This window comes from Panthera tigris, chromosome B2 (assembly GCF_018350195.1).
Source record: "Panthera tigris isolate Pti1 chromosome B2, P.tigris_Pti1_mat1.1, whole genome shotgun sequence".
Taxonomy (NCBI): domain Eukaryota; kingdom Metazoa; phylum Chordata; class Mammalia; order Carnivora; family Felidae; genus Panthera; species Panthera tigris.
The window spans coordinates 86,611,897-86,637,283 of NC_056664.1; the positions used below are offsets into that span (position 1 = coordinate 86,611,897).

The following is a 25,387-nucleotide window of genomic DNA, read 5'->3' on the forward strand; positions in this document are numbered from 1 at the left end:
GGTCTAGGGGCTCCATGGTGAGTAAGGAAGATGTGGTGCCCACTTTCACTGAGCTCGCGGTTTACCTTTTCAGGACACTCAGTGCTAAAGGACAGCACCATGGTCCCATCACCTCTTTTGCTACCAAAAGACACTTTGTCCTTCCCTGTGGGCTCTAGAAGCTCTCTTGACATTGTTTCACAAGTTCTCTTGACATTTCACAAGTTTCACAAGCTGATGAATGACTGGGTTCTTCCTTACTTTGGTGGTATCCAGTGAGGCTTTTTCTCTGTTTTTCCTTCCTTTTAGAGAGAGCTAGAGTGCACATAAGCACCCCCCAGCGGGGAAGGGACAGAGGGAGAGGGAGAGAGAGAATCCCAAGCAGGCTCCACAGCCAACATGGAGCCTGACATGTGGCTCGATCTCACTAACATGAGATCATGACCTGAGCTGAAATCAAGAGTCAGATGCATAACTGACTTAGCCACCCAGGCGCCCCCAGTGAGGCTTTTTCCGATTGAGGTGCCTTGTAAGATTATTAAGCCCAAACATAGATAATAATTGATTTAATAATTTCCTTTTTTCTTCTTATTAACCGGTGTTGTAACTTTTAAAAATTATGATGTTTTAAACTTATAACATTAAGTTTCTAAGACTGTATGATTATCAGAATGGAGGTTGTGTGTTTGTGGAAATGGTGATGGTTTTTATGATGTGGTCAGACCTTAACGTAGGGTGTAGGAGTATGTGATAAAAGTTAAGTCCTACAGCCAGACAGGGATTTTGAGTGGGGCTGTCATTAGGAAAGCATTTGAAAGAAGAAGATTTGGGCAGAGGGCAGAGGAGGAGCTGTTTCTTAGCTCTCATTTTAATTGAGATTGAAGAGAGACTTGGGAAAGTAGGGCAGTCAGCTTGGATTAGAATAACAGCTTCTACTTATTAAGCTTCTACTTTGTGCCAGATACTGTGCTTGATATTAAGCATAATTGTACCTAAACCTCAAGACAACCTATGAGGTTTGTATCATCTCTATGTTACAGATAAAGGGCCTAAGGTTCAGAGAAACTAATACATTAGCCAAAGGTCACATGTTGAAGGTAAATTGCCACTTGACTGTGGATTATGGGACCCAGGATTTTAATCAGATGTATCTTTCTGCAGAGTCCTGAATATTAAAACTAAAACAAAGTTTTCAAAAGGCAGTTGTTAGAAATACACAGGTAACACATATTTATTTTAATGACAAATAATACTATGTAAATGAAATAAAAGTAATAGTCTTTTCCTTCCCTCTATAGTCATACCCTCTAACATAACCATACTGACAAATTTGGAGTTCCTTTATTGCCTGTTCAAACATGTACAATGATATATGTACGTTATTCAAGGGGTTGTGTTCTGTCCCCGACTCTGCCAAGCCAGGTGTCAAGTTCTAGCACCCTGGTTGAGGATGCCTGTTCTATGCCACCTTTGCTGTGGTTGCTTTTGAAAAAACCCAAGGAAAGCAGATTCAAAAAAAAAAAAAAAAAAAAAAAAAGGCCTTCCTTGGCCTCTTGTTCTGTTCTGTAGCCTTTGCTCTGAGGGACTTTTTGCATTTCATTAACCCAGATAACTCTTGTGCAGTTTGAATCATTTCTGTCAGCAGTGGAGTTGATAGAGAGCAGCTGGGCACCATTTCAGGTACTGTTACAACTTGGAAGATCTGAAAAAAAAAATTCATATCGGGAATATATTAAAAATTGAAACAAGCCACATAATAAAAAACAGACATTGAAAACAACTGGAATTTCTTTCAGTTTTTAGAGTGGCAATAAGAAATCTAGAAGCAAATTCGGAATTACACAAATTAAAAGATCTTTTTATTATTATGACCTGTGCTTTTTAGTTTTGAAATTTTATTGATTTATTGATTTAATATTTTCAGTAGGCCATGGCCAATGTGGGGCTTGAACTCATGACCCTGAATTCAAGAGTCACATACTCTACTGACTGAGCCAGCCAGATGTCCATAGTTTTGAAATTTTAGATATTCCACGAATGCATAAGCAGAATCCATTTACATTAAAATCAATTTTCTGATAGCCTTTTATATCTATAGCTGCACCTCAATTGAAAACAACAACAACAGGGGGACTGGGTGGTTCGGTCCATCAAGCATCTGACTTCGGCTCAAGTCATGATCTCGTGGTCTGTGAGTTTGAGCCACATGTTGGGCTCTGCGCTGACAGCGCAGAGACTGGAGCCTGAGTTGGATTCTGTGTCTCCCTCTTTTTCTCTGCCCCTCCCCCACTCACATTCTGTCTCTCTCTCAAAAATAAATAAACATTAAAAAAATTTAAAACAACAACAGCAACAAAACCCCCGGAGACTAGTGTTCCTAATGTATCACTGCTTTTAACCAAAGAATACGTAAGGGAGATAGAATTCTATTTCATCGTTATGACAGTATAGAAGTTTCACTAAGACCTTGCCTTATACAGGTAATATACTGAACACTTCATATATGTAGTGTCATCTAATATTCAAACAAGTTCATGAAGTGGGTACAATTATTGTCCCCATTTTTTAGATAAGAAAACTGAGTCAGAGAGAGGTTACATGTGTGTCCCAGTCACTTGCTAGTGTTTATAATCAAGCCCAGAATGGTTTGGTTACAAATTTGCCCTTGATCACCGTGGTTCACCAAACCAAGGATTATGTGACTTCAGATCGTGTTTTTAACCATTCCCAGAGTCCCTTAACTCCCAGTGGCACTAGCAGCAAGCCAGATCAACTCACTAACCATGTTGCCAAATATACCGTATTGACCATTCACCATTAACAGTTTCTAAAGGAATGTTAGATTTCATTTATTCATGATAAAGCCAATTTCTGAAAGTGAAATCTTCTGAATGCTATTTAATATAGCAAATATAATTGTGTATGTTACACATTACATACTCCCAATGCCTTTAGGATATTTTGAATATTGTTTTTTATTGTCTCAAGTTGAAAACATTGAAAATATTCTTTACATTTCTCAAATGATAAGAGAGTAATAATTTGGTGTTTCTAACGATTAAAATTTTAACTATAAAGGAAGCTAACAAAGACAATTCTATTCATTATAAGATTTCAGAACTCTCAAATGCAGTGATACAGAAATGACGAGCTCCAGAAAGAATAATAGATCATCAATTAATACCACCATTCAATATATATTAACTTAAAATGTGTAGAATTGTGAGGATGAAAAATAGATTTATCAAAACACAAAAATCGCTAAGAGATGAATGTTAATACATTGACAAAACAAAAAAAATCACATTTCTAAAATTAAAAAATTTAGTGTGAACTAAAATATTACCATAGAGAAGAGTGAGGGGTTTTTCCCACCCACTTTTTAATTTTATCTCTATGAAGTTAGCTAAACTGTACATTCTGAAGGCACCATCCCCTTAAGACTTCTATCACTTCTGATACCAGTTGCCAGTTAGAAGGGGTTCCTAAAACTATTCTCACATTCATTAATTCACTAGGAAGTCTCACAGAACTTGCTGAAAACTTTTATACTCATGGAAATGGCTTATTACAGGGAAAGGAAACAAGTTGGAATTAGACAAGGAAAGAGACACATAGGACAGAATTGAGAAAGGGACCACATGCAGATTTGCTGGCCGTCCTGCCTCTGTGGGATCATAGCATTGTCTCCTAGCCACCCTAAGTGACAAAATGCAGAGGACTGCCAACCAGGGACACATACCCAAACTTTTGGTGTCCAAAGTTTTTATTGGGGCCCACTCACAGGTTGCCATTGTGATTGACTTTTCATCTCCAGCCTCTCCTAGAGGTCAGACTAATACCTTTAGTCTCCATTTCCTCTGGAGGTCAGAACTGATACAGTGTGGCCCAAACCACCATTGTAAATCCTGGTGTTAGACTGTCATTGGTCAAAGTTCCAACAAACAAAGACACTCCTGTCAAGCAGGATGTTCTAAGGGTCTGGTGATCACCTTCCAGAAGCCAAGGGAAAAGACCAGAGCTTCCTTTGGGTGAGGTTAATTCTTTGCTATATAGATGTATATACTTTTCTAAAAAGTGCATTTCATCGTTGGTAACGGAAAAGGGGATATTCTCTTTATACCTGTTAAATCAAACTTGTTACAAGTGTATAAATTACACTTGTGTAAATTATGTGTAAACAAAAAAGTGGGTATCTTTTGTTTTTGTTTTTGGACAGGAAGCAAGCCAGTGCATTTTTTTTTTTATTTGGCAAGGTTTCATTTTATTTAATTTTTAAGCTTTCACTTGACATACTGATCATCTGTAGACCTGATTTTCAGTAAGTTGGCCATTTGGGGAATTGGTTTGGGGGCAAATTGATTTTCAGTAAATAACTTAGTGGTTCTAGAACTCAAGTGAACATCAGAGTCACCTGGATGGCCTATCACAACGCACATCGCTGGGTTCCACTGTGAGTTTCTGTGTCAGTAGGTCTGGGCTGGGGCCCCCACCACCCATACTCTAAAGTTCCCAGTGATGCTGATATTGCCAGGCCAGGGGCCACATTTTGAGAACCCTTGGAACAGAGTGTGTGATACATGGCAGGTGAGAGGAATGAGGTCTGTCATTAAGATGAGGTAGAAAATATGCAGAGAAGTTAAGAGACAAAGGTGCTGCTTTCCATGTCTTGTTGGCAAGTTGGAAGTGCTCCACATTTCATGGTAGCAGTGAGACCCCAGATCGAGAGACTGAGTTCAGTGAGTGAGCCTCAACACAGCCACCCCAGAGAACAACCGTGGGATTAAGTGGGACTCTGTGTGTGAGGTGTGCGATGCCATTTGTGTGTTACTCTGTTTAGACAGAGTGATTTGCAGTGGCTTTTTGTAGACGCATTTCAAAAACCAAAATCAATCTTTAATTTATGGGATGTATTTCTTTCCTAGTCTCTCTAGAACTTTTCTTGTTTCCTTGCTTTTTAAGTTCCATAACTCCCCATCCCTCCCTTTCTCTCCCATCTCAGGCGATGTTCAGTCTCTGTATGGTGGAAAGTGGAGCTGACGAGGTCAGTTTACATGGTGTGACCAGCCTTGGCTTAAAGCAGGCCCTGGAGTTTGCATACACAGGACAGGTATGGTACCACATGTCATCTGAAAGGTTTAACATTTTAACTCCAGCCAACCAGAGGGGATTATCCTTGAAGTATGAGATTTGGGTGTTTTTCTTGTTTTTCATTTTGATGTTTAAAACAAAAGTTTCACGTCTCCTTAATTTTATGACTAAAATGATGGAAAGGTAAGTAAAGCAATTTCATTTTAAATAGGACCCAAGGAGCATAATATTTTAATCTGAGCTCAGTGGCTTGCTGGTGTAATTTTAAAATATCCTAAAGAACTGTCATATGGGAATGAGTTTGCAAAATAACTTGAGTTGTTATTACTGAAGCTCTATTACTTAATCATGACTTTATTGGCTTAAAAAAATGTAAAGCCCTGAGAAGCCATGTATAACATCTTGGCACCCTGTCCTCCACACATATCTGAGATTCAGGGTCTCAAGTAATAGATTATAATGTGATGGTTTGAAAGCCAAAATTGTTCATCATTAAAATTGTCATAGAGTTTACAGGTATTTCCAGAGAACATCCATTTTCTTTTTTTTAATGAAAGAGTAATGATGAGAACTAATAGAATGTGAGTCAGTGTGTGACTATCAGAGAAAATCAAAATAAGACTGCATAAAGACCGTATGAATCTAGGTCTGAAGCATCATCGTTCTTTACTAGTTTTATGTTACTGAAACAATTATTAGAACACACAAAAACCTTCCTTTTGAAATTATTTTTAATTGAGATATAACTGACATATAACATTGTATTAGTTTTAGGTATAGAACATAATAGTTTGATACATGTCCTACCAAAGTTTAGTTAACATCCCTCACCATACATAGTTACAAATATTTTTTTCTTGTGGTGAGGACTTTTAAAATCTATTTTCTTAGCATATTTCAAATATACAACAGTATTGTTAACTATGGTCACCATGCTGTATGTTACATCCCCAGGACTTATTTATCTAAACCTAGAAGTTTGTACCTTTGACCCTCTTCACCCATTTTACCTACCTCCAACCCCCCATTTTCATTTGAGAACCACTCAAAATCAATCCACACACTGACTGGATGTTTATCCTCTTTTATAAAGTTGGGTTGTTTAATTCCATTTTATTTAACATATGTTTAGTATCCTCTGTGCTAAAATAAGGAGGCCCACACCCTGGTGAGGAAGAGAGCCATACACGTAATCACATGTCCTCATTGTGTTGGGAGATATAATAGAAGCAGAATACAGGAGATAGTACAGACAAAAAGGAGGATGTGATTATCTGGAGCCATCAGTACAAACTTTCACAGAGAAGGTGGTATTTGAGTCTTGAAGAATGTTGGGAGTTCACTTTTCTGCTAAATTTTCCTCTTTAGAGGCTTATTAAACTGTATGATATTATCCACTTTCTTTTCTAGAGCTAGTAGAGTTTGAGGTATGTTTCATAGAATAATTGAGGCAAAGTCTGGCAGCTGAAATAAAAATAGTGGGTAGAAAGGGAAAAAAATCATCCATCAAGTAGCAGGTGCAAAGGGAAATAGAAAGGAAGTGGATCACAAATTCAGGGTTCAGCCCAGCCAGATTTCATGCCTTAGGAAATTCAGGTGGACAGTTATTGTTCACAGATTTGCCAAAACAGATTCCCAGTGAGCTGAGTAAATAATGTGTTATATGATTTTTGGTTTACAGATGTAAAGACAGATAGCCAGCTCTAAATTGTGTCTTGTGTAGATTTCTCTCTTCACATCTGAGATACAGTCACACCTGCATTTGCCCATCCCTAAAGTACTATTGATAACCTGTAGCTCATACTTTGCTGGTATGCAGTGGGAATGAAATAGTAAATCTTGTGTGTTTTTTTAATAAAACTATCCAAGTAAGTAGTTTTTGTACTTAGTTGCATTAATAACGAAAAAGTTTAAGCTCAGAAGCTATGGGCTGCAAAGCATTTAAATCATTAGTAAACAGAAGGGCACAAAAATTGCTATAAAGGCTGAGTTAAAACATGCATGCAGATATAAGTGGCTGTCTTATTGTTTGCTTTTGATTGCCTTGTAGTTTCTTTCACATTATATAGAGAGATAGATAGTGCCTGTGGCATAAAGGATTTATGAAACATGAACTTTATGAACGGGGCTTTTTGAAGAGTAACAAAACTGCTTGGGAAGAAGTTTGCAATCATATTCATCAGTTAGGAGTCATATGCTCATATTCCACTTTTATGAGGAGAAAGGAAAGCCAATAACTGCTTAAAAAAAAAAAGCAAGCCCTAGGGCCAGACCCAGAGTTGCATTTATTCTTCCCAGTGACCTGTTTCTGATGTGTCTACCCACAGAGCGGCAGCCAGCCTGCAGCATATAGCAGTAACTCATCTGTTCGGATTGTGTGCTGAGGGACAGGAAGTGGGCTGGCATTTCATGGAGCATCTTCTGCAAGAGCAAGGACACTACCCTAGGCACTTTATGTGTGCTGTTTGAATTCATCTTCTAGACAGGTCTGCAGAATGCAATGATCCATCGTGAAGATGATGGGCCCGGGAAGGTGCAGGGAATGACTGAAATCACTCCCCCAGTGAATACAGACTCAGTGAGTCAAGTCAGTCTTCTTAATTTCAAATCCATTGTTCTTTCTTAATGTCCTAGGTCACTGAGGAAAGGTTAAGTCATATTTGTTCCACTTTGTTGAAGGAGGCAGGGAAGCATTTGGACATTTTAGAGAGTGACCTGCTCTCATCCTGGGGGCCTTTGCAACACTCAGTTCATGAGGGCTCCAAGTTGCTGCACTGGTAATATGATTACTCTTTGCTGCACAGTGGACATTGATATAGTCTTTCTTGGACAACATCCATGGTACTTTGTTTTCTTAAACACCAAAAATGACATTATAAGTCTGTTTTCCGTTTAAGATGTGAACAGAGATAATGGCAGAACGTGAAATTGCAGTGTGCTTGGGAAATGCAGAAAGCTGCTTTCTCTTGCTATGGAATCAAAGTTAACATTAAGCAAAGAGTTTGGCACATGGAAGCAGGAGTAAAAGCATAGTTCTTCCGCTTCTTGTTTTTTTACTATTGTGGATATTTGCTAATCTATTGTCTTTTAGTCATCATATAGATTTGTAAAAATGAGGGTTAACATTGAACTTCTCTACCGATAGCTATTTTTACTGGCAGTTGATTATACCTTTAGTCAGTGGTAGTAGGCATAGTATAAAATATAAGTATTTTAAGTGTCTGAAAATTGTTGCTGTCTTGGGAGGTACATTGGAAGTAGAGTGGGTGTGATGAATGAATGCCGCCACGTGTGACAAGACGTGTGCATGTTCCTCCTACATACTGCTCTAAAGCATAGCCTTCTCAAACTTGGTCACAGATTTCATCCAGAAATTTTAAAGAAAGGGCAAACTTTTCCCCTAATGCTAATACATCCTCTGAAAATGCATGCACTTTTCTTATTAAGAAGCCTTACATAGGGCTGAGCAAGCACACATTCTGCCTTCCCACTGATGAGAGACACACGCCCTTCTTGGGGCACAGCTTGTGCTGAGGCTGGGATGCATTGCAACCCTTGTGGGTGTCTGCACAGCTATATAGAGCAGAAGCAGCCATGAGGGGCAAAGGAGCCAGGCTGCTCTCTAGGTCCTGTTCTGGGCTGGCACTGGGAGTGAGGTCAGAAGCAAATGGTGTGATGTAAACTGTCACTGGGCAGATCTGCCTTAGCGGGGAAAGGACAAAGTAAACCTAAGAAAACACAAAGTCTCACTTAATTTGGTGGGAGAGACTACCCGTTACCTTGGCCTCCCTTAGTCTGCTCACTTTCCAGCTCTGGCCAGGAATTCATTTGTGTTTCAGATCAGGAAAGAAGAAGGGGAGGAAGAAGAGACAAAAAGGGATTCTGATGGGGACATTGCCTGGGAGGAGGATTCCCAGTCCTAACTAGACAAGAGGTCAGCCACTCAAGAGTCAGCAGGTGTTGCTAAGAAAGCCCAGAAGATAGTGAGGAGCAGTTAACACCAAGACCTTTCTGTAAAGAGAAGAGCCCTGCTTCTGGAAGGACTTTCAACCTCAAAGGTCCTAGAATAGGCCCCTAGGAATTTGAGTAACTAAGGACAAAATAGGAAGCAAACAGTGCTGAGAACCACAATAAAGTTCACTGTGGCGCACTCTGGCTCTGGTGGTGTTAAGGAAGAGAGGCTGTATGCCAAGTACTGTGCTAAATACCTTCCTTAGATTGGACCAAGGGGTTAAGCCTAATTAGCTTCCCCTGACTTTCCAGAGAACTGTCCTCTCGTTCTGTTCCTTGTAGCTTTGAGAGAGAAACTATGTACCCAACGATAGTGGCATTTGTAGTTTCCTTTAAAATTCCCCACCTCCAGGTACTCCCAGCTTTGTCAGCCATGAACCAGCCATGTCATATCTGGGCATCTGAAGAGAAAGGACTCTTTGGTATCCATATGCCCTTGCTTTTCTCTTTATCATTTGGTAACTCCAGCCTTGGCTCTTCATCACATGGAAGAAGCCATGTCCTTGGGACTCCCATCCTAATTACCTTCCTCTTATCCAGAAAATGCTTTAGTACAATCTTCACAAGGAGATTTTGTGTAACCATTGATATTAATATTTTAAAGTCTTTGGAAATATAGTAAAGTATGATACTCTATTAAGTGAAAAAAAACGTTTTAGCCATAATTGTGGTTATGTAAAAATATTCATGCACCAGAAATTGTAAACTCAAGGAAACTATCCCTTAATATTCATGCTCTGTGCAGCAAGGTTTATCTTCCTGATTCTGATTTGATCCCTTAATAGGTTCACATTATTTTTTTTTTTTACGTGGCACTGATATGGCATACACTGTAGCATTCCATTTTGGTGATCATCGAAACTGTATTTATTCTCCACAGCCGAATATTTTCCTCTGTAGACCTGAGCACTCAGACCCAGCAGCAAACTGACAGGAGTCTTAATTGGAACTGCTTCTCATGGACCATCCCTTCAGGGATATATGTGTCACTTTCCACGCAAAAAGTCCCCATAAGATTTGCTTATAAACATAACCTGGTTGAACTAAATGGTAGCACATGAACAAATCTGGGAGAAATTTTTCTTAAATGCATCACTGGGGAGCCATGTTCAAGGCTTTTCAGTGATTTAAATATTTTAGCTGTAGAATCCTTTCTTCGCCTAGCAGTATCTACAGAAACCTGGCAAGCAAAAAGCCCCTAGGGCCCTTGTACCATGCCCCAGGCTTTGGAGGCCACAGTCCTAAATCCACATTCTGAGGAAGAATATTTTGAATTGTGCAGAAAGTGATCCTTTTCTCCTTCCCTTAATTCCTGTCAGAGCTGTGCCAGAGTCCACATTGGAAGGTTTGAGAGTGAAATGAAGGAAGTTTGAATGTCATCAGTGATTTTTGCTTCCTTGGATCCTTTGAAATTCTGCATTATTTGCCTTTGGAGAGATTTTCTGTTTTATCAGTGGGTCATTGAAACATACACACAAGCAGGTGTGTCCCCTTTCCGGCTTACTGTTTCAGGGTGAAGATGTTACCTGTTCCTGTTCATGGTTTCACAGGAAGCAATCAACTGACTTGACAGACAAGAACCATATGCCAAATGGAATTTTCATGGCTTCCTAAGTTGTTAAGTAAAACAATAAACCTTGACATGTTTTGGTGGTCAAAAGTGGTAAGGACAGGTTGGGGACCTAATCTTCTCTTGTGAAAAAAATGAAAAGTGAGATTTCAAAAGTCTGGGTCCTGACTCCCCCAGAAGCTTACTTTTCTCAGCTGAGGACCAAGAACCCAAGCACTCCCGGCCTGGAAGCCCATCTGTTCTTTAAAGGGAACAGTTGACTCACACAAAGTGAAGTCATATGGGAGGACCTCCTCCATGTAGAGCAGGACCAGTTCTAATTAACAGTCTCTACTTCATGCCAGCCTGTTCTCCTGTATTTGTGCCGTCTGGTCAGAATGTACTCAGGTGTAGTTTATACTGCAGGAATTATAAAGCCATTTGCTCAGCATATCCACATCTAAAATATCTCTGTGTAATGAAGTATAATTGCCACACACTTCTGAGATCTGCTTTAATTTGGTAATAAAACTGATACTTTGATTTTTTTTTTTAAGTTTCCTGACTCTTCCTTAATAATTTGCAAGTTTGGGTTTCCGAGGTGTCCCATAATCACTCTGCAAAAACAGAATGGCTCCCTAACCAATGCAAAATTTGATTCAGATGTTAAGACTGGTAATGCCACACACGTGCCAAGAGGATATAAAAAGGTTTATTACTCACATAATGAGGCTTTCTGGGGAGAGCAGGGTGTCTCTTAAGCAGGCCCAAAGATGGCTTCAGAGGGCACGTAGGGGGTGATTGGCCTTGACTTTTGTTGTGGTTAGGGGTTGGGGCTGGAGGATTCTCCACTCAGGCAGGAGCTCATGTGGTTTGAACTCCTACCAGCACCAAGGAAGAGAGCACTCAGTCTTTCCTGAACTTTTCCCCAGGTGCGGGGCAAACAGGAAAGAGAGAGGGCTGGGGCTTGAAAGCTGTCAGTAGGCAAACATCAGAAATGGAGTCAGACCTCAGTTACATTAGTCTAGCATTCTACTTGAGTGAGAGTCACATTTTATTTTTTAAAAATTTTAAAGTGTTTGTTTACTTATTTTTTAGAGAGAGGGAGCATGAGCAGGGGAGGGTCAGACAGTGTGAGAGAGAATCCCAAGCAGGCTCTGCGCTGTCAGCTCAGAGCCCTGAGCAGGGCTCGAACCCAAGAATAGTGAGATCATGACCGTAGCAGAAAGCAAGGGTTGGACGCTTAACTGAGCCATCCAGGCACCCCGAGAGTCCCATTTTAGGCATAGATATTTTCCTTTGAGACATTATGAAACTCAGTCACTTAGGAAAACAAAATGTGTTTAAACAATATGCCAATAGTGTATTTGATCTTTCTTGGCATTAATTCCGTGCTGAGGAACCCATTTGTGGGCCACGGTGCTTGAACTTGTGTAGAGAACGTGCATAGTGAGAACATGATTAGGGTCTCTGGATATCTGAGATAGCATTAGATGACAAGGATGAGTGTGGCCCCTTTGTGTTTTAATCTTCTCTGTATTATATACGCAATTCAAATGAGCTGGATTTGTTGCCTGTCTTTACTCTCCTTCCAACTCTACCTCCCACCCTCCCTCTACTGCCAGTATAAGGAATGGAAAGAGAAGTATTTCCTGTATGCTCTTGATAATGGCTCTGTTGTCATAAGTGGGGCAATAAACAGTCAGTCCTTTTCTAGCCAATGTCCTCTAGAGTAGAATCGGCTAATATCCAGCAACTTAAAATAGTAGGTCAACCCACTTAGTTAATTCAGGGTAGATTTTGCACTTCTATGCACTTGTTTCTTTTGGATGTTTTGGCATCCGAATTGTTGCCAAACATTTTACATTTTACGGTGTTCATCTCAAATTTTTCCTTTGCTGTGGTGGATGAGCAGTAACTCTTGTTTTAGAATATTTCTGAGCAGAAATCAAAGCAGAATTTCGAAACAGTGTTCTTTCTTGATCATTGGAATTTGTGAACATTGGCTGCACTCTGAATCCTCCCCTAAGGAAATCCTACCCTTCCTTTAGGTGCTCCATCAAGTCAGCTGTGAGTGGAGGGAGGTTAACAGTTTATTTCATGGAGGAACTTGATTAGCTTATTAATTTTCATAAGAAGATGTCAGCCTATTGATGACTTTTTAAAGTACATCAGCTTTTCCCCTGATTCAGCAAAAGAGCATAATTACACTCCAGCCTCAGCCTGGTTTCTGGGACAACTCTTACTAAAGGTTCATTTGGGAGAAATTATATTCATAATGGGTTTCCAGAAGATACACAGTCTGTCTATCAGGCTTGGTGATTCTCAACCTCATCTCTCAGGCCTTAATATAAAAAGACAGCATTGAATGTCTTAGGTTATCCTGAAATGAAATTCTTAGACAGTATAACTTACCTACATAAGTTACTCTACATATCAATAAGAAATCTTAACCATCTATGAAGAATAAATAGAGAGAAAGTGTAACAACAATAATATGTTCAGTATATATATGCTGGGGCAGAACTCTTTCAGAAAATATAATGAAATGATTTTCTAAAATAGTAAAATTACATACAAAACAAAACAGGAGACTTTTCTTGGCTTTTATTGTGGTAGCACTCCTGGAAAATTCAGTTTATCTTGATACCAAACAAAAAACAAATTGTGCTTATATGTAAAACAGAGCTAGATTCTGGGCTCAGACTTTTATAAATAAGTTTTTCACTTCTGTGCACGTCCAGCAGGCCATTCAGATGTGCAGGACATAGGGCATTTCTGTGGTTGGTGACTGCCCTGTACATTGCATGACATCTAGCATCCTTGGCCACCACCCAGTAAATGCCAATAGTGTCCCTTCTACTGGGACAACCAAAAATACCTGCACAAATTTCTCTGCTGTTCCCTAGAAGGTTAAGAACCACTGATCAGCTGTTCTAAATTTTATACCTGGATCAAGGTAGATAATCAGAAAATCGAATGTCTGAGTTTTAAAGAATCTCTTCATTAACTTTTAATTCTTATGCAAAATACATTTAAAAAAATTTTTTAAACATTTATTCATTTTTGGTAGATAGAGTGTGAGCAGGGGAGGGGCAGAGAGAGAGGGAGACACAGAATCTGAAGCAGGCTCCAGGCTCTGAGCTGTCAGCACAGAGCCTGATGCAGGGCTTGAACCCACAGAACCATGAGATCGTGACCTGAGCTGAAGTTGGACGCTTAACTGACTGAGCCACCCACGCGCCACAAGATAAAATCTATTTTTGATGGTATTAACAGTAGCACCAGGTAAGTCATCCAATGACCCTCTTAATGTCTGCAGGAAAATTTCCATTAGAAATTGGTTGAGTGGCTTATGTTCCTAATTTTTAAATGCTTGTATTGATGCCTCAGATCCTATTTATAAATAAATAAATAAATAGGGTAAGTGAAGAGATTGGGAACCTCCGAAGTCTTTGAAATCCCGGAGGTACTCTAATGTTTTTTGTGGGCACGAATAAAGTGGTAACACACCCTATTAGTCCTGCCTTTGAAAATGAAGTGTCTGCAAATTCCCAAGTTGTTCCATAAATAAACCATTCCACTTGCTTTCTAAAGTTTTTTTCCATCCTTGTTTTCAGCACTAAAAATAGGGCATATCGTTTTTCATCTTTTAAAATAAAAAAAAAAAATCACCCAAGGGGCGCCTGGGTGGCTCAGTCAGTTAAGCATCTAGCTTCAGTTTAGGTCATAATCTCACCGTTCATGAATTCCAGCCCCGTGTCAGGGTCCCTGTCTGCACAGCGCATGCTTGGGATTCTCTGCCCCCCTCCCTCGCCCCTCCCTTTCTCTCACTCTGCTTCTCTCTCTCTCTCTCAAAATAAACATTTTAATTTTTTTTAACATTTATTTAGTATTGAGAGACAGAGACAGAGCATGAGTATGGGGGGCGGGGGGGCAGAGAGAGGAGGAGACATGGAATCTGAGGCTCCAGGCTCCAAGCTGTCAGCACAGAGCCCCATGTGGGGCTCGAACTCACAAACTGCGAGATCATGACCTGAGCCTAAGTTGGACGCTTAACCGACTGAGCCACCCAGGCACCCCATAAAATAAAAAATTTTTAAAAATCACCCAAAATGTTTACATGAACCTAAATAGGAATAAAAATGAAAAATAATATTCACTAAGTAGGAATAAAAATGAAAAATAATATTCATCCAAATTCTGTTCACCCAAAACCTAACTTATTTACACATTATATGTTGTTTCCCTGGTTTATTTTTCTTTTTCTGGCCTTTACCCATATGCCTAAGTAGTTTTATATAGATTTTTGTGACTATAATTTACTTAATTTCTTCTCTGGAATTAGATAAAAGTACATTTATCCATAAATGCTGCCTTATTGTAATCTAGTTTTTTCATTCATTTGGATTATTTTAAATAAATTCACAGACCTAGAATTACTTGGTCAAAAGGAGAAAAGTATTTTTTGTGAGAACTGCCTTCTGAAGGAGTTTTGCAATGGCTGCTGTTGGACAACGAGCTTTCTAAACTTTTCCCCTTAAAATAGAATACTTGAGCCCTCTGCTGGAAGCATTTAGTATTTGTATCCAGTAGTACCACGTTGAAGTTTTACAATTCGAAATGTAGGATGTTTAAAAAGAAAACAACCTGGTAGCAAAAATATATAGTCTCTGTGGTTGATTTCAAGATAAAAAACAACTGGCCAACCAGAAGTTTTGAGAAGATTTATATTATGAATACATTTTCCATTTGAATACAATAATGACGCAGACATTCAAAGGACTAATCTGAACACTCTGAATGTCCTAAGTTAACTTGTGAGTATTTTATTTCTTTTGCACACTTCATTAAAAGCATCCATTTATAGTTTATTTTCAAATTGAGAGCCACTAACTCATCAAATACTTAATGAGCACCTACTTTGTGTTAAGAACTTACTAGATGCTAGGGATGCACTGAAGAAAAAAAAAATACATGCTGAATGCTTTCTCAGAGTGGATTGAATAGTGGTTAGAAATGCCACATCAGCACACCATTGCATTATTGGAAATGGATTACTAGGGGCTTAAAATATTTGGAACATAGTGAAGTGCCTGGGGATGTTTGATGCTCCAAAAGTTATAATAGGAGAATGAATAATTGAGCCTTCATAGAGTACTACCTGAAAAATAACAGGCTAATTTGCATTTTGCTTTGCGGGGAGAAAAATAATACCTATATGATCTATGGTAATTGAATAGATACAGCTCTTGAAAAATCGATCATAGCCTTGCATGGATCTGTCAGGGTAGAAACAGTTTGGCACAGCCCAAAGAATATAGCCACTGACCTTAGGGGGAACCAAGCCTGATTCCAGTCTGTGGCAACTTTGGAGAATTATCTAGTGCATCCTACTGTAAGTATCAGCTCTGTAGTTGCTGGGGAAAGTTACCATTTTCACTTCAAATCCACGATTCCAAATCTTGGATGGAAACTCATCTTTGCCAGACAGTGCTAATTGGTTTCCAAGTTAATTTGCTTTCCTCTTCTTCCTGGTGCTTTTCTCATTTCTTCTCTCTTCTCAAACCCTGCCCACCCCTCACCCCATTACCCTACTTCCAGTATACCAAGCACAAGGAAAACTCACCTTCCTTTGTGAAGATAGGTTCAGACAGGAAGATCGGCATCTTTTCACCATCAAATCCCCAGTCCCCTGTTCCTGTGCACTTGTTCTGTGTATTTCTGTCTTTCATGGTGGAAGAGGTATCCTTGCTCTGTCAAAAATTAACCTCTCCACATAAGCTCTGGATCATACTCCCTCTGTTCCTCTCAGGCTTCACTCCCGAAAGTGTCTGTCTCTTCTGTCGTCACTTTCTCCTTCTCCGTTGGAACATCCCCACAAGCGTATAAACATGCTCTATTGCTCATGTTTCAAATTCCCTTTCTTGTTCATATATTCCCCTTCAGCTACTACTTGTTTCTCTACTTGCCTTCACAGAAGAACTTATGAAAAATGTTGTATGCACTTACATTTACTCATTTTCACTCATTTTTTCACTCATCAAGTCTGGAGACTTCCATCATTCCACTGAAATTGCTTTTGACAGTCACAGGTATTGCCAAGCCAATTACATAATGTCACCATGTCATCTCAGCTTCATTCAGTGCAGTCAACCTGCCTCTCCATTGAAGGCTTTTCTCTCTTGGCTTTTGTGACATCACATTCTGTGCCCCTTAGGTACCCTCCCCATCATTCCCTTCCAGATGACTGCTTGCTCCTTTCCCTCTATAGGTTCTGAATTCCTCATGTGTCAGGTTCCTCCTATTTAGTTTAACTGGTTTCCTTTGTGTTGTCATCCAGAGCCACAATATTTTATATAATATTATACTATTGACTCCCAGTCCCCACTTATACTGCAGACCAGGGATTGGAATACTCTCTCTGTGAAGTGCCTGAAAGTAAAGAATTCGTCTCTGCAGGCCACATAAAGCTCTGTTGCAACTACTCAACCCTGCTCTGTAGCATGAAAACAGCCAGAGACAAATATGTAAATGAATGTGCTATGTTCCAGTAGATGGAATGGCTGTGTTCTGATAAAATGAATTTTTTTCGGATACTGAAATTTGAATTTCATATCTTTTTCACATAATGCAATACAGGCACATTTCATTTTTTGTGCTTCGCTTTGTTGCACTTTGCAGCTTTGTTTTTTCAGCAGTTGAAGGTCTGTGGCAAGTCTGTGTCCAGCAAGTCTCTTGGTGCCATTTTCCCAACAGTGTTTGCTCACTTTGTGTCTCTGTGTCACATTTCGATAATTCTTGCAACATTTCAAACTTCTTCACGACTATTTTATTTGTTATGGTGATCGGTGATCAATGATCTTCGGTGTGTTGTAATTGTTTTGGGGTGTCATGAACTGCATCCATAGAAAATGGGAAACTTAATGGATAAGTGTTGTGTGTGTTCTGACTGCTCCGCTGACTGGCCATTCCTCTGTCTTTCTCCTTGTCCTTGAGCCTCCTTATATTGAAATTAAACTAGTTCATCTCCCTACATTGGCCTTGAAGTGTTCAAGTAATAGGAAGAATCTCAAGCTAGAAATGATTAAGCTTAGTAAGTAAGTCATATTGAAAGCCAAGATAGGCCAAAGGCTAGGCCTCTTGCATCAAACAATTATCTAAGTTGTGTTTTGTCTTGAAAGAAATTGGAAGTGCTATTCCAGTGAAAAACACATGAGTGGTAAGAAAGCAAAACAGCCTAATTGCTGATGTGGAGAAGATTTTAGTGGTCTGGAGAGATGATCAGACCAGCTACAACATCCCCTAAAGCCAAAGTCTAATCCAGAGCAAGCCCTTAACTCTCTTCAGTTCTATGAAGGCCAGGAGAGGTGAGGAAGCTGCAGAATAAAAGTTCAAAGCTAGCAGAGGTTTGTTCAAGTGGTTTAAGAAAAGAAGCCATCTTCATAACATGAAAGTTCAAGTTGAAGTAATATGTGCTGATGTAGAAGCTGCAGCAAGTTATCCAGGAGATCTAGCTAAGATTATTAAGATGGAAACAGTGAGTAACAGATTTTCAATGCAGTTTTATATTGGAAGAAGATGCCATCTAGGATTTTCATAGCTAGAAAGGAGAGGTCAATGCCTGGCTTTAAAACTTCAAAGGACATGCTAACTCTTTTGTTAGGGGCTGATTCAGCTGGTGGATTTAAGTTGAAGCCAGTGCTCATTTAACATTCTGAAAATCCTAGGGCCCTTAAGAATGATGCTAAGTCCACTCTTTCTGTGCTGGGTACCTGGAACAACAAAGCCTGGATGACAACACATCTGTTTGCAGCATAGTTACCTGAATATTTTAAGTCCACTGTTGAGACGTAATGCTCAGAAAAAAAGATTCCTTTCAAAGTATTATTGACCATTGACAATGTACCTGGTCACCAAGAGCTCTGATAGAGATGTGCAGTGAGATGAATCTTGTTTTCATGCCTCCTAACACAACACAACATCTATTCTGCAGTCCATGGATGCAGGGGTAATTTCAACTTTTAAGTTTTATTATTTTAGAAATACATTTCATTAAGGCTCTGGCTGCCATAGATAGTGATTCCTCTGATGGATCTGGGAAAGTAAATTGAAAACCTTCTGGGAAGGATTCAACATTCTAGATGCCATGAAAAACATTCATGATTCATGGGAAGAGATCAAAATATCAACTTTAACAGGAGTATGGAAGAAGCTGACTCCAGCCCTCGTGGATGACTTGGAGGGCTTGAAGACTCCAGTGGAAGACATAGCTGCAGCTGTGGTGAAAATAGCAAGAGAACTAGAATTAGAAGTGGAGCCTGAAGATGGGACTGCACTGCTGCAAGCTCATGATCAAACTTGAATGGATGAGGAGCTGCTTCTCATGGATGGGGAAGGAAAGTTGTTTCTTGAAATGGAATCTACTCCTGGTGAAGATGCTGTGAAGATTGTTGAAATAACAACAAAGGCTTTAGAATATTACACACACTTAGTTGATAAAGCTATGGCAACATTTGAGAGGATTGACTCCAATTTTGAAAGAAATTCTGCTGGGGGTAAAATGCTATCAAGCAGCATCAGATGCTACAGAAAAATCATTCATGAAACGAAGAATCCATTGATGTAGCAAACTTTGTCTTATTATAAGAAATTGCTATAGCCACACCAGCCTTTAGCAACCACCACCTAATTGGTCATCAGCCATAAACATCAAGGTAAGACCTCCACCAGAAAAAAAGATTATGACTTGCCGGTCTCCTCAGACAATGGTTAGCATTTTTTAATGGTTAGCATTTTTTAACAGTATTTTTATTTATTTTTTTTATTTTTAAAAAAACTAAAAATTTTTTCAGATTAAATCTTTATTATTTTTTTTACTTTTTATTTATTATATATTATTATTTTTAATATAATGTATTGTCATATTGGCTTACATACAACACCCAGTGCTCATCCCAACAAGTGCCCTCCTCAATGCCCATCACCCACTTTCCCCTCTCCCCCCAACCCCATCAACCCTCAGTTTTTTCTCTGTATTTAAGAGTCTCTTATGGTTTGCCTCCCTGCCTCTCTGTTTGTAACTTTTTTTCCCCCTTTCCCTTCCCCTCTGATGTTCTGTTAAGTTTCTTAAGATCCACATATGAGTGAAAACATATGATATCTTTCTCTGACTGACTTATTTCACTTAGCATAATATCCTCCAGTTCCATCCATGTTGCTGCAAATGGCGTGATTTTATCCTTTCTCATTGCCAAGTAGTATCCCATTGTATGTTTAAACCACATATTCTTTATATATTCATCAGTTGATGGACATTTAGGCTTTTTCCATAATTTGGCAGTTTTTGAAAGTGCTGCTGTAGACACTGGGGTGCATGTGCCCCTACGAATCAGCAGTCCTTTATCCTTTGGATAAATTCCTAGCAGTGCTATTGCTGGGTCATAGAGTAGTTCTATTTTTAACTTTTTGAGGAACCACCACACTGTTTTTTAGAGCGGCTGCACCAGTTTGCATTCCTACCAACAGTGCAAGAGGGTTCCCATTTCTTCACATCCTCGCCAGCATCCATAGTTTCCTGATTTATTCATTTTAGCCACTCTGAGCAGTGTGAGGTGGTATCTCTGTGTGGCTTTGATTTGTATTTCCCTGATGATGAGTGATGTTGAGCATCATTTCATGTGTCTGTTGGCCATCTGGATGTCTTCTATGGATAAGTGTCTATGTCTTCTGCCCATTTCTTCATTGGATTATTTGTTTTTCGGGTGTGGATTTTGGTGATACTATATTAAAAAAATGTTTAATGTTTATTTTTGAGAGAGAGACAGAGTGGGAGTAGGGGAGGGGCAGAGAGAGAGGGAGATACAGAATGCAAAGCAGGCTCCAGTCTCTGAGCTGTCAGCACAGAGCCCAATGTGAGGCTTGAACTCATGAACCGTGAGATCATGACCTGAGCTGAAGTCAGAAGCTTCAGGAGCTTCAGGAGCTGAAGTCAGGAGCCACCTAGGCACCCCAACAGTAAAGTATTTTTAAATTAAGGTATGTACATTGCTTTTTGGACATAATGCTACTACACGCTTAACAGACCACAGTATGTTGTGAACATAACTTTTATATGCACTGGCAAATCAAAAAATTCATTTGGCTTGTTTTATTGCAGTATTCGCTTTATTGTGGTGTGAACATACAGTACCTCTGAGGTATGCCAGTATCAAACTTTTGTTTTTTCCCAACTATTTAAAAAAGTTAAAACCATTCTTAGATATTAGTAACCCCAAAACTGAAATACTTAGAAATAAATCTAACAAAATATGAACAAAATCTATATGAGGAAAATTATAAAACTCTGACAGAAGAAATCAAAAGAACCAAATGGAGAGATATTCTGTGTTCATGTTCATGCTGATGTTCATGAGTAGGAAGACTCCTGTTGTTAAGATGTCAGTTCTTCCCAATTTCCTAATTTGACCTATAGATTCACTGTAATCATAATCCTAACAAGTTATCTTGTGGGTATCAACAAAGGGATTCCAAAGTTTATACGGAGAGGCAAAAGACCAAGGATGACTAACAAAATATTGAAGCAGAAGAACAAAGTTGGAAGACTGGCATTACCTGACTTCAAGAGTTACTCTAAAGCTACTGTAATCAAAACAGTGTGGTAGTGGTGAAAGAATAGCCACACAGATCAATAGAACAGAATAGAGAACCCAGAAGTAGACTCACATAAGTGTGGTCAACTGGTCTTTGACAAAGAAACAAAGATAATATAACGGATCAAAGATAGTCTTTTAAACAAATGGTGATGGAACAATTAGACATCCACATGCAAAAAAAAAAAAAAATGAATCTAGACAAAGACTTTACATTCTTCACCAAAGGTAATTCACAATGAATCACCAACCCTAAATGTAAAATGCGAAACTGTAAAACTGCTAGGAGGTAATAGGAGACACTCAGATAACTTAGGGTGTAGTAATGACTTTTTAGATATAGCACCAGAGGCATGACCCATGAAGGAAAGAATGGATAAATTTAACTTCATTAAAATTAAAAACTGTACTGCAAAAGTCAATGTCAAGAGAATGACAATACGAGCCACGAACTGGGAGAACATGACAAAACTAAACATGTTCTTACCATACAATCCAGCAATCACACTTCTTGGTATTTACCCAAAGGAGTTGAAAACTTAATGTCCACACAAAATCCTGCACATGGATGTTTATAGCAGCTTTATTCTTAATTGCCAAAAGCTGGAAGCAAGCAAGGTGTCCGTCAGCAGGTCAATGGATAAACTATAGTAAATCCAGACAATGGAATATGATCCAGTGCTAAGAAAAAATGAGCTATCAAGCCATGAAAAGACATAGAGGAAACTTAAATGCATATTAGTAACTGAAAATAGCGAATCTGAAAAGGTTGCATACTTTGGGAGGCCAATTGCAGTTGACCCTTGAATAGAGTGAGGGTTATGGGCACCGTCTCCTTCCTCATGCAGTTGACAATCATGTAGAACTTTTCACTTCCACAAAACATAACTACTAATAGCCTAATGTTGACCAGAAGCCTTTCCCATAGTATAAACACAAATTCTATATATGTATTTTATACTATAATATTACAATAAAGTGATATAGAGAAAAGAATGCTATTAAGCAAATCATGAGAGTATACATTATAATACTATACTATATTTATCAAAAAAATTCCACATATAAGTGGACCTATGCAGTTCAAACACCTGTTGTTCAAAGGTCAACTGCATATGACATCCTGGAAAAGGAAAAACTATGGAGTAAAAAGATCAGTGGTTTTCAGGGGCTGGGGGGTGGGAAGGGAGGAATAGGGTGGAGTACAGAGGATTTTTAGGGCAGTAAAAAAACTTTGATACTATAATGGTGGTTAGATGTCATTATACGTTTATCCAAACCTAACATCTGGAGTGAACATAATGTAAGCTGTGGACTTTGGGTGATGAGAATGTATTAATGTAGGTTAATCAGTTGTAACTACTGTATCACTCTGGTGGGAGATGTTGATAATGGGGGAGGTTATGCATGTGGTGGGGGCAGGAGGTATAAGAGACTTTGTGTACTTTCTGCTCAATTTGTTGTGAATTTAAAAGTGCTCTCAAAAAGAAATTTTATTAGAAAAATAAAACTAAATTTTGAAAAATGCAAGTAGAAAAGTTTTTCTTAAACTATTTTTAGCTCATAGGTCATACAAAAATATGTGATTGGAAAATTTGGTATGGGGCTTGTAGCTTGTCAACTAGACTCATATCGTTCCGTATTTCGATATCTCCATTTGGATGACTAATAGGCATTACAAACTTAACATATCCCAAAATGAAACTGGTGATCCTTCCTCCAAACCTTTCTCCCCTTGTTTTTCTCTTGCCAATCGGTAGCCCTGCAGTCTACCCCGATGGCCAAAACCTAGACTATGAGCACCATGCAACAAGGGAACTTGTTTGTCTTGTTTATAATCATATCCACAGTTCCTAGAAAGGTGCCTGGAATATTGTAAACACTCAGAAAAGGTTTGCTAATTGAATGGGTGAATTTCTCTGCCCTCAGTTTCTTCATTTGGCATGTGGGCGTGATATTTACCTTGCAGGAGTGATGAGTGGGAAAGGGTGTGAGAAGGAAAGAAAACCTATGAAATTACCTCACAAGGTACCTGGTACATGGTGGGCAGTATACAAACTGGCAATAGGGGATAATTATTTGTGAAGTAGATTTATTTTTTTTATGGAATTGAATAAAAAATACCAGGCATTATTCTAAGAATTTTACTTGGGTTATCTCATTTTATCCTTATGAAGACTTTATGCAAGTAAGTAGTAGTCATCTCCCATTTTTTGTACAACAGTGCTAAAAACAAACCTGTTAATGACTTGCCCACATTCCTACAGTGGACCCTACAGCCATAGTTTACCTCCATTCTTCTTAAAGCAAATACAAGGGATTTCCCAAATGAAACTGGATATGAATGATATTTTTCATGTGAAAAATAGAAATATTTTTCTATGAAATGAGGCATTCACAGTGAAGAGCTCTTTTAGCATACTGTGGCCACCACTGTTTTGGCATGAATTACCCCATAGCATAATCATCTCCTCGGGTTCTTTGTTTTTATTTGTGCTTGAGTACCTAGCAGTGACAAAGTAGTAGCCAACTATAAGTGAACATTGGAATTAGCCCTATTCATTCTTGCAGAGCCCTTCCATCTTCGGATGTCAGCATTTTTTAGTAATTTTTTTTCTTGTTTGGTCATATTAGCATTGTAAGAAACTAGCTCTGTGTGGAGAAGCCCAGCTTCACTAATAAAGCTCTGTGGGATGAACCCTCCCATGTTCATCACACTTGAAAGAACACTGGTTATAAAAGTAAGTCTTAATAATTAATTCGGCTTTTCTTATAACCTGTAATGACTTTCATGTTTCATTATATTTAATAGCTGGGACTGCTTATTTCTCTTAGAAACTATCAAAAATTTGTTCTGCTTTTTCAAATAATTGGGCCATATTTTTCTAGGTAATGCAAGTATGTATAATTTAACTTTACATTTTGTTAAATAATATATTTTATTAATTTAAACATAATGAAGAAAACTATGTTGGAAATGACTGTCTGACAGACCTATTGATCTCAGAGCTTTGAAATGCCAGGATCATGCTAATGGAGAAGGAGCCAAAAGAAAGGGATGGGGGTTGTTCATACACTATAAAAGAACCAAGTTTTTTCATATGAAGAATTATTTCACAAGTTTGGTGAAATGAATTGTCTTCAGCCAAGTACTCCTACAGCCCTGTGTGCCTACCCCTGTTGTAGCATTAATTACACCACAGCTTCATAATTCCTTTTGATTTTTTTCTTCTGTCTCTCCTCGAGCACCTAGCTGGAGTATTTCATCCGTCATCCTGTGGCATGTCCTAAAATAGGAAAGGAAGAACTAGTCCCAGCAGCAACATCTATAGACAGAAACATCCTCTAAATTGCATTAATGGTCCTAAGTGAAATATTTGCAGACAAGGCAGCATGTAGTTTTCCTGGCAGTGGAGTCTTAGTGTCCTTATTTATTCTTAGGTTTCTTCTCAGCATCCTGGAGAAGGGCGTGCTTCTGTAACCTGCCTGTAACCTTAGAAATTTCAAATTAACCAGATGAGGATGTATAAACTTAGGAAGAAAAATTTAGAATCTCAAAGCAATTTCCACACTTTTCTTTTTTTACTAGGGTATTTTTATTATTATTTTACCTTTGTGGCTTTTAACATTCTTGAAAAATATCATGAAAATCAGCTTTGTTTTCTTTCTTTTCGTATTCCAATACATGGAAAAGAATACATGGATTCTTTTTTTTCTATAAATTGAAGATAAATTAGTATTTTTAAAAGTTTAATATTGAGATCCTTTAGAAATTTGTATAAGTGTACTGGTATATTTGGAGGAAAGCCACCTGACAAAATTTGTAACATAAAGACTTAATAATCAAATCATAAATTCATTATATACCTCACCCAACCCATAGGTTACCTTTACTTAAACATATGATTACAACTGTTAGTTGAAATGTCTGTTGTGTCCTTTTATTTAATTCCTTCAATTAGATAATCCTTATTAAGGATTAGCATCTGACCAGGCTCCTCCATAGAGGCTTTTGACATTTTTTAACATTTTCCTCAGGAACTATATTGTTTAAGCCTGCAAATTTCTTTAATAAGTAAATCTAGAGTGCTCTTCTAGCATGTTC

The 25,387-nt window shown here is 38.6% G+C and overlaps 1 protein-coding gene and 1 long non-coding RNA gene across 16 annotated transcripts in view; one reads left to right on the forward strand and one right to left on the reverse strand.

The window, feature by feature from the left end:
• Nucleotides 1-25,387, forward strand: part of KLHL32 (kelch like family member 32) — a 244,234-nt gene that overhangs the window by 93,594 nt on the left and 125,253 nt on the right. For 14 of the 15 annotated variants that reach the window (XM_042986825.1, XM_007084920.3, XM_042986830.1 and 11 more), the window contains one exon: nt 4,982-5,089. The exons of the other annotated variant lie outside the window; for it this stretch is intronic. In XM_042986825.1, the coding sequence (XP_042842759.1) occupies nt 4,982-5,089 (108 nt within the window). The remainder of the gene's footprint in view (nt 1-4,981; nt 5,090-25,387) is intronic. 15 annotated transcript variants of the gene reach the window in all.
• LOC122238690 lies at nt 1,306-16,819 on the reverse strand. Its single transcript, XR_006217753.1, has 2 exons — nt 16,260-16,819; nt 1,306-1,681 (listed from the first exon to the last, which is right to left on the reverse strand). It is a non-coding gene; the product is annotated as an uncharacterized LOC122238690 (long non-coding RNA).